At 33.3% G+C, this 16,660-nt stretch overlaps 1 protein-coding gene across 2 annotated transcripts in view; it reads left to right on the forward strand.

Moving 5' to 3' along the window:
- The window catches only part of HS2ST1 (heparan sulfate 2-O-sulfotransferase 1), a 160,927-nt gene extending 144,603 nt beyond the window's left edge, over positions 1 to 16,324 (forward strand). The window contains exons 4-7 of one of the 2 annotated variants that reach the window (XM_016148516.2): positions 926 to 1,064; positions 7,255 to 7,352; positions 9,142 to 9,299; positions 10,243 to 16,324. In XM_016148516.2, the coding sequence (XP_016004002.1) occupies positions 926 to 1,064; positions 7,255 to 7,352; positions 9,142 to 9,299; positions 10,243 to 10,472 (625 nt within the window). In that variant the 3' untranslated portion in view covers positions 10,473 to 16,324. The remainder of the gene's footprint in view (positions 1 to 925; positions 1,065 to 7,254; positions 7,353 to 9,141; positions 9,300 to 10,242) is intronic. The other variant, XM_016148517.2, reaches the window with a different exon arrangement.
- The last annotated feature ends 336 nt before the right edge of the window (positions 16,325 to 16,660 follow it).

The following is a 16,660-nucleotide window of genomic DNA, read 5'->3' on the forward strand; positions in this document are numbered from 1 at the left end:
AGACATAAGGCAAAGAGATATTAACAACCAGGACAAAAGAGTTGGTGTCTGATGTCAACATAAACAGTAGAGTTATTTCATATTTCTAAGAAGAGTTATCTAACAAATAGTTCTTTAGGAATATCAGTTGAGAATTGGTATGGAAAGTAGATTGAAAGGGAGAGAGAGAGCATATGAGAAAGAGAATCAACTAGGCTATTTCACTAGGCTAAGCAAGAGACCTAGGAAGAAGGCAGTGGTGAAGAGAAAGAGAATGATGACGACAGCTCAGATCTATGAGAAAGCCTACAAATGAAAAATCAAAAGGACTTGGGAGCTGAACTAAATGAAGAATAAAGGAAGAGTCAAGGTAACAATAAGGTTTCAAGACTGAGACAGGTGAAGATATTAAAATAGGGAGCCAGCTGGACAATTCTAGGGTCTGCAAGGGTTGCTGAAGTCAAAGCCTTATATTCCTTCAACTCTTTATCATTCCTTCAGGAAATAATGCTGAAAATGTAATGTCTTTCACGTCTATCTTGTCTTTAAAATCACCAATAGTAGAAGGCAGACTCAACTGGTCACACTTGTGTGGACTTACACTGTATCTATTAATAATATTTGTCCAGTTTAGTAGGACAAAAATGAGAAATCATTATGGTACAAAATTAAAATGTTTTATGTAATTCTTGCCAGTAAAATGTTAAATTACTTTTTATTTAATTTTTTCTTTTATTTTCAGCTCTAATTTTAAAATTCTTATTTCTTGTTTATTGTAACATAAATAATCATAAAATATTTCCTAATCTCCAGATATTCTGTTTTATTTAAATTAGTTTATATTCTTGTTTTCATATAGAATCAATAACTGAAATGATATTTTTAAGGACACCCCTAAATAGAATGAAAATGTCTATTTCACCTTTTAAATTTCATTCTATTTCAGATTTGGTGTGAAGAAGAAGCCAATTTACATTAATGTCATAAGGGATCCTATTGAAAGGCTAGTTTCTTACTATTATTTTCTGAGATTTGGAGATGATTATAGACCCGGGTTAAGAAGACGAAAACAAGGAGACAAAAAGGTAATATTTTAGTTTTAAGATTTGTGTAAAGATAATTGTTTATGAAATGCAATGAACAGTATAATTAAAAATTTATTTGATTATAAATGTACTGCTTGCTTATTATGGAAATTTTGAAAAGAGCCCAAAAGTAGCAAAATAAAACTACTTTATAGTTGCTATTTTAGAGTGTACATAATTTTTTTGTCATTTAAAAAAATATTTTGCTTCTGTTCCAGGGTTGAATATTTGTTTTCTATTTGTCCTATTAAGAATTTTCTATGACACCATTATAATTGTTCATTAATATGATATATTTATGTGTGTACTTTGGTTCTCTTAGTCTCGATGACGCAATTTATAATGATTTGTGATCATCGGTTTAGGGACACTATTTTGCAAAAGCAGCCTTTTTTTTATTATTATTATTATTTTTTTTTTGGCAAGGAAAGAATAGTCGCTCAACTGAGTCCTTACTTAGCAGGTTCAGATTTGGATTGTGTTATATATATGTGCATCCTCCAGAATAGAACAAGAGTTGTTTTTCTAAAAAAACCAAACTGATTTGTCAACTTTTCTGGTGGAACACATTTCCTGGGACCTCATTGCCCGCAAGATTGCCCAAGGCATAGGAGACACAATCTGATGTTTTTCTCTCAGGCACCTACTGCTTCTGCTATGTGAAAAGGTACCATCCTCCAGATTTATTTTTGCTTCATACTTATTGCACACATGTTGTTCCCAATATTTAAAATGTCTCTCCTTAACTCTGGAAAACTATTCACTTTTAAAGTCTAGCTCAACCATTATCTCTTTTATAAAGTCTTTTTCTATCCCCCAGGCAATTAGTCCTGTCCCTTTCAACTTCTCAAAGCACACAATTCAGATTTCTCTTTAAGCATTTTTTTTTGTGTGTGTGGTATTTGAATTATTTGTTTACATATATATCTCCTCAAAAAGTTTTGAAGTTCCTGAAGTTGTTGTATTTCATTCATCTTTGTTTCCCTGTACAGTGGCTATTTTATCTGTATGTGTTTAACAAATGGTTAAATGAGTAGATTCCGCACATTTTAATCCTGAAGTATTGCATAATAGTGATGCTAGATACTTGATATACTATAACAATTAACATCCAATAATTAATTTATATTTTCTAAGTTAGATGTGCCCTCTGTGTCACATGAGGAGACTTTTTTTTTTGTTTTATTTACCTTTTCTTTTTTTTTTAGAAATTGCTGTTTCTTTCTTTAGTCTCAAAGCTTTAGGCAAAAGATACTAATCCAAACACAGCTGTCCAATGACCTCTTAGCATTATTTAATCTCCCAAAATATGTATACTTATGTTATTAAGGAGATTCAACAGAATTTTATAAAATCTAATAATGTAACTTTTGTGACCTCATAGAATGTATTGATAGTTATTTCTACTTCATTTCAATGCTTACTACTTTTTTTAGCCCTAACATTTACATTAGCTCTTATTCAATAAATATTAATATCTATCTCCCTCCTTGACCAAAGGAATATTAATGTTGGTAAGCAAAATATTTTCAGTCACATAGATTCCTACATCCACCAGTTGTCATTGTCAGCCCTGGATACCATGGTTTTGTGATTTGAAGAATTAAATAAGAGTACTTAATAATAACATAATAATTGTAGCTCATATTTATTGAGTATATATTGTGTATCAAGCACTGTTTTAAGTTATTTATGTGTATATTTTTTCAGGCAGCCTGTACAACAACTCTACAAGATAGTTGCTGTTATTATCTCCATTTCACAATAAGGAAACTGAGGCACAGAAAGGTTAAGTACCTTGCCCAGTGTTATACTACCAGTAAATGGTAAAGCTGGAATTTAAACCCAAGTGTTATAATTCCAGAACTCACAGTCTTAACCCTTCTATGCCCTTTAAAGAGCAAGAAAGCGATGCAACAGCTACTCAACATTTTTATGGGAGAAATATTCCAAAGTTAAATATTCAGTACTCATGCCGATATTTTAACATTGTTTGCCTTTCATATTTGAAAGTTTTAGGTAGATATGCCTTTTTAAGTCTGGAGATTTAACCATTCTTTACCCTGATATAGACAGGGCTTTGTTTTTATTTATTTTTTATGTCATTATAAAATATATATTAAGACACTTATTTGTGTAGATGTAATATTAGTGACATCAGCAAAATACTATTGCATTACCTTAATTCTCACAAAGACAGGGCCATCTACAAATGTTTTATTAAAAATTTGGCTTATTTCTTATGACACCAATATTGGTAATATCCTGGGACCCACTGAGTTAAAAGATGTTGCTTTATTGCAGATAACGCCTTAATATATTTAACTGGCATTAATAAACTCATATCTATAAAGTTGATGAGATTGCATAGCATATCACAGTTTTTTTTAAATGGCAGAGTTAACCTTTTGAAAATGGGAGATAATGGGGATGAAAAGGTATCTGTGATGATGAAGAAAATACCTTGCAATGGATTCATTTCCATGAAAAATATATAGTCCAACACTCATGGGAACTATTATCTTTTAAAACTGCAGTACTGAACTGCTTTCTAGTTACACTGTCAAACAGTAATTTCAGATACTTTTCAGGCACGTACACCTATGATAGCTTTTAGAACACATAATTTCATTGTGTTTCATTGGGGAGATTTCACATACTCTGTTTTTCATATTTTATAACTAGAATTCTATTTATTTTAATCTCTGCCCAGTACCTGGAAAACATTAAATAATTTAAAGGTCACCATTGAAGAACTGTATAGATAAATCAGTGGTTCTCAAACTCTTTAGCTTTAGAACTCCTTTTACTCTTAAAAATTATTGAAGACCACCAAAGAGCTGTTGTTTATGTAGGTTATAGCTACATATTGATATTTACCAATATCAGTAAATTTACCAATAAATTAGAAATTTTAAAAATATTAATTTAAAAATAACAATAGGAAACTCATTATATGGTAACAAATATTTTATGCAAATAACCATTTTCAAAAAAAGTTTAAAGTGGAATTTTACATTTCAAATTTATCTATCTATCTATCTATTATGGTGGCATTGGTTAATGAAATCCACTAAGTTTCAGGTGTACAATTTAGCAGTAAAGCATATATATATATCATTGTGTACATTTTTCAAATTTAAAAAATATCTAGGTTGATAAAAAGAACTGGATTTTCACATCTGTTGCTGAATCAGTCGGCTTAATACATTTTTTTGGTTGAAGTGTAAAAAGAAATTCCCACTTTACACAGATAAACACTTGGAAAAGGGAGGATATTAATATCCTATTCAGAAAGTCATGGATATTCTTATTTAATACTACACTAAAACTCGACAAGTATTAGTTTCTAAAAGTTATTAAAGCGTAGTATCTGAAACCATAGCAATGAACTCTTTATTCTCTGCTACATTAACATCCATTGATATATTTTATACTTTAAATGGACTTTTAACTATTTTTTAGCATCATGCATTCGTCATTTAGATCATATTAGTTCACTGAGTTATAGGGACCTTCCAAATATTGACATATTTTATTATACAATATCAAAAATTCACATTCATTAATATCACTCCTGATCTCATCAGAAAGTCTTTTAAATATTGGGAAACTCTCAAGCTTACAGTGGCGATGGCAATAGGAATTATAATTAATTTAAAATATGTATTTATTTATAATGGAGAGTAAATAAGGTCAGAAAAATCCACACTTCATGCTGCCGGATCCAACCACTGACTTATAAAATGTGGCCTCTGTCATCCTTAGCAGTTCACAATCCCCTGACCGGAGTTTGTTTATGAAACATGGATTTTACTATTTTATCTCACAAAGGAATTTAAGAACTTATCATTGTTTACTTAGAAAGTATTTTATATATATAAAAAAATCACAGGAAAGCAATATAAATCTGTGTAAAGGTTTAATAACTTTTCATCATAGACCATTTTTCTCCGTATTAGTAAAAAGCCGTGCAACCTATTGTCTGCCTTAACCTGTATTCACAGATTTCTTATCAGGCTATAGGTGTTTCCTTTCACTAGAAGAGAGAAAACAGAAGGAAGTGTCAGTTGTAATGGAGCTGAAGAAAGAGATGAAGAGTTCAAATTGGACAATATTTTAGGTCATGTATAAGTAGATGGGAGTCTCCACTATAAATTGTACTTGTACCTTAAAAAATAGGTCTGAACTAAATCATAGATTAGGGAGTCATCAACATTAGATGGGAGATGAAACAAGGGATTGAATGAAATTGCACTTGGAAGGCATATAGATTATGAAAAGAGAACCAAATGAAAAGAAGAAAAAGATGGGGTATAAATATGTAGCTCTGGGGAATGCCAGCATTTAAGGAATAAGCAGAGAAAGAGCAGCATGCTAAGGAGACTGATGTCAGAGAATCAGAAGACAAACCTGGCAAGTCCTTGAAATGAATAGGACAATAATTTCCATTGCAAAGAAATTAGTGAAGTGAAGATTGAAATCTGTTCCTTCGATTTGTCAACAGGAAGTTCATTAGGGATGTCAGAGAAAGGCGTTCAAGTGAAATCCAAATAGTTGAGGAGTAACTGAGAGATGAAGTTAAGACTGAAAGGAAAGACTACCCTTAGGATGGAAGTTTGGCTTTGAAATAAAGAGAAAAATATCAGGAAACATTTCTTTAAGATGAGAGATACTTGGGCATATTAATATATCTGAAGACAGCAAGGGGTGATGATATAGGGAACTAGAGAAAAATTGATGAAGCAGGGTCTCAGAAGGAGGTGAGAATGGTGTTCAAAGATCGGAAAAGGAAATACTTCTTTAAAGATGAGGGCAGTAGGAGGCTATAGATGCAAATAAACTTTTATCTAAGCAGGAAATCAAGGGAGCTCATACTTAGCTTCAGTTTTCTATATAAACTATAAAGCGAGATCATTTGCAGAAAAGGGTTTGAATGAAATATAATCGATATCACTTTCAAGCATCAAATTTTAAGGTTTTTTTACCCTTCAATTAGGAATTAAATATTTGAACTAATAATCTAAATGTTCTCAAGAATATTTTGATATTTCACGCTTTTGAAAACATTTGTGTCCAGTAGTTCACAAAGAATTGCTCTTTCTAAAAACCATAAATTGTTTTTAAGTGAAAAAGCTTATCATAACTTTCTGTTTCTCTGGTGTAGTGAACTGAATTTTGTAGGAGAGGAAGTCGGGAGTGTTTTTATTTCATTCATTTGTTTTTTCTTTTTTCTCCACATCTTTCTTGCTTCTGGCCATCTTCGGGTTGTTTCTTTTATTTGCTAGGAGTGAAACACCTCTCCCAGATGATAAGAAGGACCATAAAGAAGGGAAAATCCAAACTATTTTTCTGTTATTATATTGTCTAATAAAACATTTGGTAGGTGAATCAGAGTAGATGCTAAGCTTCTAAAACAAAGAAACCTGGATCTAAATATTCTGGAGCCTTGACTCAAGATAAGTGCTCTTTTTCATACTTCCTCTTCTCAGAAATATCAGGTGGTATTTGTAGATGTCTCACTGAAACAAACAAAGCTCCTAAGTGTATAATATCCCAATATTATATCATTTCAGATAGATAATGCCTACCCTTAAAATGCCTGTGACAGACAGTACTCAAGAAAGTGAAGTTGATTAATTTTAGATCTGTAGCCTATGAGTCTCTTTCCTTTTTAATTAATTCGATCAGATGCATTTGGAGAGGAGGACATGCAAGTCATTTCTGCTTTGTACAATGATTTTTTGTTTGACTTAATGAGAAATGGAGAAAAGACATAATTATAGTCCTACTTCATAGTTTTTTCAAAGGATTATTTCACAAAGTATCTTTAGCCTTGTTTTTATTTAATATTCCTTTGGAAGGGAATACACAAATTCACATAAATACACAAATTCAACATAAACCAGTATTTAGTTTCAAGGACAGATTTTTATCTGGCACGTGGGCTTGGGAATTCCATTTACATAGCAAAAGAACTCATATGAACATTGGCATAAAAACAAAGATGTGGAAAAAAACCATGTTTCACTCTCCTCAGTATCTCAGGTGTGTTCATAACCTTTCTATCCCTTTAATTCACTGTCTCGTCCCACCCACTGCTGCCCACTGAATAACTTACCTCATTAAGATATTTAGTAAGTGAGACTTGGGTTTATGGCTGACATGGGCTGCTTTGTCTTTGTTCCAGACCTTTGATGAATGTGTAGCTGAAGGGGGCTCAGACTGTGCTCCAGAGAAGCTCTGGCTTCAAATCCCATTCTTCTGTGGCCACAGCTCGGAATGCTGGTAGGGAGATAACATTAGCTTGAAATGATAATCTTCTTCATTATCTCCATAATCTGTATTTCATAAATGTGAAAGTGTTAGTTAGGAGTTAGGTATAAAGACATTAGTGAAAGACCAGATTAAAAATAACATGTAATTAAGTAATACCTAGTTTTGTGGTTACCTTTATGTGCATGAAAAAGATTCTTCATATGTAATATCCTTGCAGTGTTTTCTCAGATGCTAGTCTTTTAATTTTTTGTTTGTTTTTAATACACATTTTGCTGTATTCTAGCAGAGCTCTTAATTAGAGGTTAAGGATCATTTCATAAACCTCATTTTCTCCTAAGCTTACTGTTTTAGCCATTCATGTTAGATCAAGAAAAGGCAAAATGGCTAATTTATTCATCTGGCTTTACTTTTAAATTGATTTTAAGTTTGAGAGAAGCCAAGGTAATGGTTGAGGTTTAGTCTGCTAAGAAACATGAGGTGGAAAACAAAGATATTTTATCTTTAATAAAGAGTTTATTTTCTCAGAATGTGCTGAGTTTTTAGTTGTTAAAATAATGGTATGTGTTCATTAGTTATTAATTTTAATAGGAAAAGTAGAAAAAGACATCAATAAATTGAAAGTTAGTTGTCTTAAAGCCATGACAAATGCAGGGAATGCTTTTTGTTCTTCATTTTTTTGAGATATATTATTTGATTACTGTGAACTTTAAGGTCCTATTCAGTAGATTACATCAAAGCATAATAATAGCATAGGAAGAATGTCTTCTCAATTTTTAATTTCTTTAGAATTAGGGATTCACAAATTATAACCTGGGAACCAAATTTGGCCTGTCACTATCACCTGTTTTTATAAATAAAGTTTTATTGGAACCCAGCCACATCTATTTGTTTACTTATTGTCTATGGCCATTTTCATGCTGCAAAAACAGAGTTGAGTAATTGTGACCAAGACCATATGACCTGCAAAACCTAAGATATTTATGCTCTTGCCCTTTGTAGAAAAGTTTGTCAACTTCCCCCTTAGAACAATAAAGAGTATGGCCCTATAGGGCAATTGAACTTCTTTAATATGTTTATAGATTCATAGACCTGGGAGGGACCTTAGAAATAAACTAATTTACTCTTCTGTGCCCCTCACCACAGCTTTTTAATGACTGAGAAATCCGGAAAAGGTAGTCACCAGCTCAATATCACACTGCTTAAAGGCAAAACTAGAATTAGGATTAGAGAATGTCAGTGCTAAAAAGAACTGAAAAGGATAGTTTATTTAGAATCAAATCTCTATTAACAGCCATTAGCTAACAATGTAAAAAAATAAAAGATTCCTGGCAGAGCCATTTCTTATCTGACTTCTGTTCCTCAGAAATGACAGAAAAACCTAAGCTGACAAATTGAGATAAGCACTAAACACAAATTGCTTAGACCTTTTCAGAGAGCTCTTAAATTGAATGAATAAAGTTTAAAGTAGTTAAAAAAAATTAAGTGCACTCATACTAAATCAGATAAGAGAAACGTATGTTATCTGTACACACTTATTAACTGCCCTCAAACTAAACTTTGTTAATATTAAGCATCACCTGTAAAGTCTGAATTAGCACTGCGTAGTTGCGCAGAAATTGGGGATGGAGGCAAAGGAAATGAAAAACAGGTGGGCCTCCAAAAGACATTAGCAAAAGGGCACTAAGGCTTTGGCTGGACGTGTGTTTATCTATCTTCTCTATATTATACAATTGCAAAGCCATCAAAAATATTTAGCAGATTGTACAACCAGGTTCTTAACTCCTTTTCTTGGTTTTAGGAATGTGGGAAGCAGGTGGGCTATGGATCAAGCCAAGTATAATCTAATTAATGAATACTTCCTTGTGGGAGTTACTGAAGAGCTTGAAGATTTTATCATGTTATTGGAGGCAGCTTTGCCCCGGTTCTTCAGGGGTGCTACAGAACTCTACCGTACAGGTATATAAATGATGGGTTTCTTTTTAAAACTGTCCTTAACTTTCTTTGTTTGACTGCAACTTGTGTGATTTGAAGTTTCTTGAGTAAAGTGCAAGAAATAACTCCAGAGAGGCAAATACGTTGTCTGTTTTTCCCTACCATTTTCGATACAAAACAATTCCTGGCACACAGATGATGTTCATTAAATATTTTTCGAATGAATAAACATGCATTAGATGATAATTAGAAGGCGTTGTAGGAATAGTAGAAAGATACAAACTACAGAACCAGTCTTAGAAATGTGCAATATTTAATAATCCCAGATACCAAACATTATGACCATGATTCCTGGCCTTAGACCTGTAGAGGTGGCGGTAAGACTCGGCCCCTTTTGTAATGATCATGTGCTATGTCTGTGAGAGTACTCCTGAAAGTGACTGTGCTGGTCCAATATAATTTAAGGTTTTTTATTATGTTTTTTGATTTCGTTTTTGTTTTTGTTTTGCTATTCTCTGATAATATTCAGCCATAGGAACTCTTTCTAGGTCATGCATATGCCCTAAATAACTGCTAACACATAATTATATGAAGTGTAGGTAATGAGAAATTAGTATTTAAGTTTGAAAATAGATATTTTATCATATTTTTTAAAATGAACTAGTCACAGCACCAACCAGTTGAGAATACAGTGTGTATTATGACAACCTACACTTCACTGAGTGGCAATCCTTACTTTTACTATTGGACATCTCATTTAACAGGTTAAGGATTCACATTATAAAGAAGTAAATCACAGTTTCAGTATGATTAGGGCACTGTTTTTGCCTGAGTGGTAGTAATACAAAGCAATTGTGTTACCTGTTGTTCAACATGCCATATTAACTTAAACCATCTCTTCAAATAAAGAAGCATTGATCTTGTGTCTGTTCTCAAAATTATTTACCTTTTTTTTCCCCTTTGTAAGTAGGAAAGAAATCTCATCTTAGGAAAACCACAGAGAAGAAACTCCCCACTAAGCAAACCATTGCAAAATTACAGCAGTCTGACATTTGGAAAATGGAGAATGAGTTCTATGAATTTGCACTAGAGCAGTTCCAATTCATCAGAGCGCATGCCGTACGAGAAAAAGACGGAGACCTCTACATCCTCGCACAAAACTTTTTTTATGAGAAGATTTACCCTAAATCGAACTGAGTACAAGGTGTTGTGACTATTAGATTTTTGAACTAAAACTTTTACCCTGTCTTCACCTTAGTTCTCGACTCCACAACTTGGATTGCTGATAGGTGTATAAGACAATTCGTACTGAGCCGAGTTAGGAAACGGACAGTAACATCAAGTAGATACTGGCTGGTATATCAGTGAGCTAAGAAGTTTACGTTTCAGCCTTCTTTTTTTTTTTTTTTTCTGGTTACATTTTGGTGGGGATTATAACCTCCTGCCTGGAAAAAACCTACACAGCACCTAAAATAAACACAAAGCAGTTCTAATCAAAAGGCTAATTACAATTTTAGAAGAAGTTCAGATACTACGTTTTTGACAGAGCATTTTTTCAACTAATCGTGAATGAAGATGAATCCATTTGCTACTTCCACCTTTACCTGGAGGTTTGGATTCAACACCTCTACTGAATAGTGTTATTAACTGTTTGGCAGTATGTGCTTTGTTTTTGTGAATCACGTCTCATGAAATTTGTTGGAATGTTTGATCATGTTTGCTAGGAAATGTCTCTGCTATAGTTGGAATCCCCATATATATGTAGGTCATGTTAATTTTCCTTAAAAATAATTATCATTAGTGTTAAAAAACCAATTTAAACTATTACTAATACTGTAAAAAGAGTCAAAGCAGTATTTCTCATTCCTGTCACCCCAGATTGGGGAGATACTTCAAAGAATGTTGACATTGCCTGAAGTTTTAGTTAAGGCTTCCACACGTTAATATCAAAAAAAAAAAAGATAAATTTAGTATTTGTTTCTCCATGGGTTATTTGTAAAGCTGTAAACTGAGATATCGGTGACTCCATATTATAACTCCATTAGTGAGCTGTGGTATGGGTAGGATTTTCCTACTTCTTCTGTACTTTTACTTGTAGACTATTTTTACTAAGGTGCTTTATAATGTGTTTTAAAGCATTGCATTTACAAAAAAAGGAAAATGCTGTAAATATTGCATATTTTATGTATTTGGACCAAACAGTTATAAGTAATTAGACAAAAGTGGTTTTGCACCAATTTTATTATGTCAAGTAAAACCATCAGACCTACTGTTCTTGTATTTCTCATTTAACTTTATCACTGTAATGAACTTTAATGACCTTTCAATTTTGATATACAGTACATTATTCATAATTGGGGGCAGTAGTTATAGTGGAAAGAGTACTGGACAAGGAATCAAAAAACTTGATTTCTGGTCCTGGCTCTGCCACTTATCAGCTGTGTGACCTTGGGCAAGTCACTTAACCTCTCTGCCTCAATTTCCTCATCTTGAAATGAGGGTAATAATACCTGCTGTACCTACCTCACAGGGGGTATTGTGAGGATTAAATGAGATGGCATGTGAAAGCACTTTGAAAACTGTAAAGCGCTATATAAATGTAAGGTATTATGGAAACATCTTTAACATATAGTTTCGTACCATTCATTTTTTAACAAAAAAAAGGGAAAGTCCACTTATAAGCTGGTTGGAAAAAAGTTAATCTTGATATAAATTTGTGTTTGATAATGATATTCTCAGTGTTTCATCTTCCCTGTTTCAACTATTGAAATATGAAACACCTGTGAATTCTTAGCGATTCATGAGCAGCTGCTTGATTTCAGGAGGTTCCCTGTTTGAAAGAGACTTCGTTAGCTGACTCAGGGCTGGGGAAAATTTGCTCTTCAAATTTGGAAGATTTTTCTGTTTTTATTTCACCTTACCAGTCAGAAATGGTAGCTATTTTATACTTCTGGTTTTTAAGGTATATTTTGCAGAGTTTAATCACCCTGTGCATTCTTTACCTTCTCCTTCTTGGAGTAAAAAAGACTTTAGAAACATTTTCTAAAAGAATAATCTTTAATATATATAGTTGAAATAAATATTCCCAAACAAGGCCTCACCAAACTGTAAGTATTTTAGGCAGGTGACTATAAAGGTCATTAATTGTATAGGAGGCGAGGAAGGAGCACTACTTATCAGAAAACGTTTATTAACAAATTTAAAGAAAGGCTAAAGGAAGTTGAGAGGAATCATTTCAGCACCCTTTCCTCTTAATAATAGAATATTAAGAGAATATCAACAGCATACTTCTCTTATTCGGATTTCTTTTTTGTATATTTACTAACTTTTACAGATATTTGTTGAAAATATATACAACTTATTTTCCTGCCCCAAAGTAAAGCACTGTTTCAAGGTGGGGTGTTTGACATCTATCTGCTAAGAAACCCCAGTATGCAGGTTATTCTTGGAGAACATGCTGAAATCTTCTTGAGGTACATTAACTCTTCTATGTAACTAGAGTAGCACATAGTGCACTAGATCAGGGGATCAGTAAACTTTTTCTGTAAAAATAGAGTATTTTGGGCTTTGCGGATCATATGGTCTCTTGTCACAATTGCTCAACTCTACCATTTTAGCACAAAAGCACCCATAGACAATACATAAATGAATTAGCATGGCTATATTCCAGTGTAACTTTATTACAAAAACAGATGGCACGCCAGATATGGACCAAGGATTGTAGTTCACTGGCTTCTGTAATAGAGAGATCATTATTTATGGAGAAATCATTTTTGAATATGTACTCTAGTGACCTAAGAGAGTTTATATACTTAACAAAAGCTCCTAATTTATATCCAAAGAATAGCTTCTTGATTCAGGCATAAAGTTTTATGACTTAGATTGCTTCCAGGTGGACATGTTTTCTTTTCCAGTTTAACTGTTCAGAATAGGGGTGTTCTATTATCTTTTAGGGTCAGTTAGGAGTATCCTTCCTGGAGACTGTAAAAAGGGTTAGATTTAATTCCCTCTGGTCCAATATGTCCTGAGAGTCTTGACGAGCGCAGAATCCTTATAATACCTAACTTTATAATCAAATATATAGAACCACTGAGACAATAATGTATTTTTTTAAAGTGGCAAATGTGGTTTTCTTTGTTCAGCATTTTGATCATAGGGAATTTTTTTTTTTTTATAATACAAAAGCAAATTAACCACTTTGAATTTTAAAAGATAATGTTGTGTGTGTGTATATATATCTCTATATATCTATATATGTTTATTTCCTGAAAGGGGAAAAAGTACCTTTTTGTTCAACTTGTATCAACTCCTGTTTTCTAATTGCTGTGAAATGGCAACTGTTGATAAATTATTGTGATTGTTTTGAAATGTAATGGGAAGGATATATTTTGATTTTACCCAGCTTTAATCTGTAAAGTATCACTTAAGTATATCTGATAGCAACACTTAAGATATTGCATGGGGATTACTTTTCTATCATTCATACACATTTGTGCAACTTCAAACATATTAGGTGCTTCCGAATTCCTGATGATTGGGTTTAAACTATTTAAAATCAGAGAACCTGAATTTACTGACTTTTAAACTTTAAATTTTATTTTCTATTCTTAAAATTCAGTTAATGGCTACAATTTGAAATCTACTGATGCTCTAAATATATGTCCTATTGATAATTCCTAAAATTGTTAGTGCCATCAGTGATTTACAAACAGTATTTTGATATTACAGATGATTTGCTCATTGTATTTGCATAGTTAGAAAGAAAATAGTTTGTAGACAATGATTCTCTCTTTTTCTAATAAAATGAAATAAAAATTCTAAAAGCACTAGAGAATTTAACTAAAGGCTGGTTCCCAAATGCATAGCTGGTATTTTAATTTATATTCAAATTCTACACAGAGAACATCTGTGTAAACCATCTATCTGCACACCTATGGTCTTGGAATCTTTTATTATGAGAAGCACCCGGTACTGTAACCTTTTATGAAGTGGTCTTTAAGAGACCCAGGTGCTTCTAATTTAGGATTTGAAACTTGCCTCTTTATAAATTAGTGATATTTACTTTGAGAGGAAGCAGGGCGATTGCTGTTAAATTTTTGCATCCGTTTACCCTGTGCAAAGTTGCCTTCTGATGCCAGCTAAATTGCGGGTGAGGCAGCCTTTTGAAGGGAAAGGCGACCCTGTGTCAGATGCACTGCCAATTCAGCTCCTGTGCGGTGGAGCTTACTTTCTGATTTCCTGGAGTGAGAGTTTTAGAGATTGGAATGGGTAATCAGTTAGTCCAATTTAGCCTATAACTTAAGTTCATGCAGCTTTGTGACCTTTGCAGTGCTATTTGTAAAAGGACTCTGATGGTGATGATCTCTTAAAACACAGTACTGGTAAGCCTATGGTTCAGACACACTGGTGCTGTCTACCTGGTCTTTCAGACAGCGTCCGTAGCTTCCTGGTGAGAGTCAGGTGTGTGAGCATCTCTAAAGCAGTGTCGAAACATGGATTGTATATTTTGATTTCGATTTTATAAATACACAGACAGTTGAACAGTGCCTTTCCCCCCTTCACAGTCCATGTTGGAAGATGCTCACTCCTTGCTCTGTCTCTGCTTTCTCTCCCTTCTCTCTTCCCTCCCCCATTCAGTTGATTCATTTATGCAGTACTGTTTCCAACCTGAAACCATTTTGTCACATCTGTTGGAGAGATAATCACTCCTTTTCCTTAACATTCTGCCAGCTTTGTGTTGTTGAAGTGTTTCAGTTGATTACCTGATGCAAAAGCTATAAAATAAACACTCAGTGGGAAGGGGAAAAATGTTTTGGTGTCCTGTTTTAATATTTTCCTCTGTGACCTTAATGGTGCTGGACATTTTCCAAGAGGACTCAGCGTTCAGTGTCATCAACTTAACTCTAGATATCATTGCTGCCAGAAAGGTATAAATTATCACTGGTCTTTAATGATTTTCTGGCTTATTTGTGACAGTATTTTATCCAGACTGACATGCCTGTGCTTTTTGCTTTGTACTTCATCATTGGTATTGAAGTTTCAGATAGAAAATTTACAATTTACAAGGTATACTTAAGATATATACTTAATTAGAAGAAAAAAGAAATAAGGGCTAACAACTTAAAATAAAAAAAAAATTTGAAAGGAAAAAGTTAATCTGATTGATTAATATTTATTGCATAGTTTAGACATGTCCATAATGCTTCTTTGAGAATACATATTTCTACTTATCTTTTTTCACCCTTAAGAAACTCTCAGTTACATAGATTTCCAGTTCCCAGCCACTGGCTCATTGTTTGAGCAAGTAATTGATTCTTTTTTATATGATATTGGGTTGAGTAAAATACTAGTTTAATGATAAATTTTGTAAACATAATTTGGTCGTGTGCCCACAGACATAGAACAGAGAACATGAATTTGAGAGTCAAATAGACCTCATTTAGCATTGTGACTTTAGTAAACGGAGAGAACAGAACTGTTATAAAAGGTGGGCCTGATAGATGCAAATTGCTGGCCCAGACAGACTAACAACCAGTAAGTTTTTGTATGCTGTGCTGGGATATCGTTAGGAGGCTGCCTGCTCTTCCAGCCCTGTGGATACTAGTTTTGTTGCTTTACAGAGGTTATTTTTAGAACTATTTTTGAATGCCACTGGCTTTTACTTTTTACTGACAAACTGATATCTTAATGCTTCCTTCCGTATTTGCCTATAATTTAGATATTCTGTGTCCTGATACCTACTATTGTTTTTGTGTACAAATTTCCTATGAGAAAAAGGGTGGGGAGGGATAGTGCTGATTGTTCTAAAGGAGACTGGACTTACTTATTCCAGAAGTGGCTATAATTTGAACAGTGTAAACTGCCAAGTAGTATATGCATAAAACTCAAGATACCTAGAGTAAAATGATTTGCATTTTTTTTTCCAGAAAGGAAACTACCCATACTTAATAAGAAAAGAGGACATTTGCCTTAGAGTTATGTTAGTTGATGATGTTAGAATTACAGGTTCTTAGGATTCTCTGAAAAATAAACAGTGTGTAATGATTGTTGCCTAAACCTGCATATTTTCACTATACTCTTATCACGAGCTATTTTTTAAAGCCACAATTGAATTTTCTGAGTTTTTTTCCAGGAGTGGCAATGCAAAAATGCAAGTTCCATACACCATGCCACTCACTTGTTACTTTGCCTTGTCTTCATTACACCCTGTCTCACTTTCGTTACTGCAGAGCTCAGGTGTGGCACCTTGCAACAAAACAGTAATAACTGCATCACCAATACAATTGACTTCAAAATGCACGTTTTCCCCCATTCTACTTCAGGACTAACCAGTTGAGCAAACAAGGAAAAAAAATTATAAAGTCACTGTTCTCTTTGTGGTTTGC

The sequence above is a fragment of the Rousettus aegyptiacus genome, unplaced genomic scaffold, assembly GCF_014176215.1.
Source record: "Rousettus aegyptiacus isolate mRouAeg1 unplaced genomic scaffold, mRouAeg1.p scaffold_m13_p_1, whole genome shotgun sequence".
Lineage (NCBI taxonomy): Eukaryota > Metazoa > Chordata > Mammalia > Chiroptera > Pteropodidae > Rousettus > Rousettus aegyptiacus.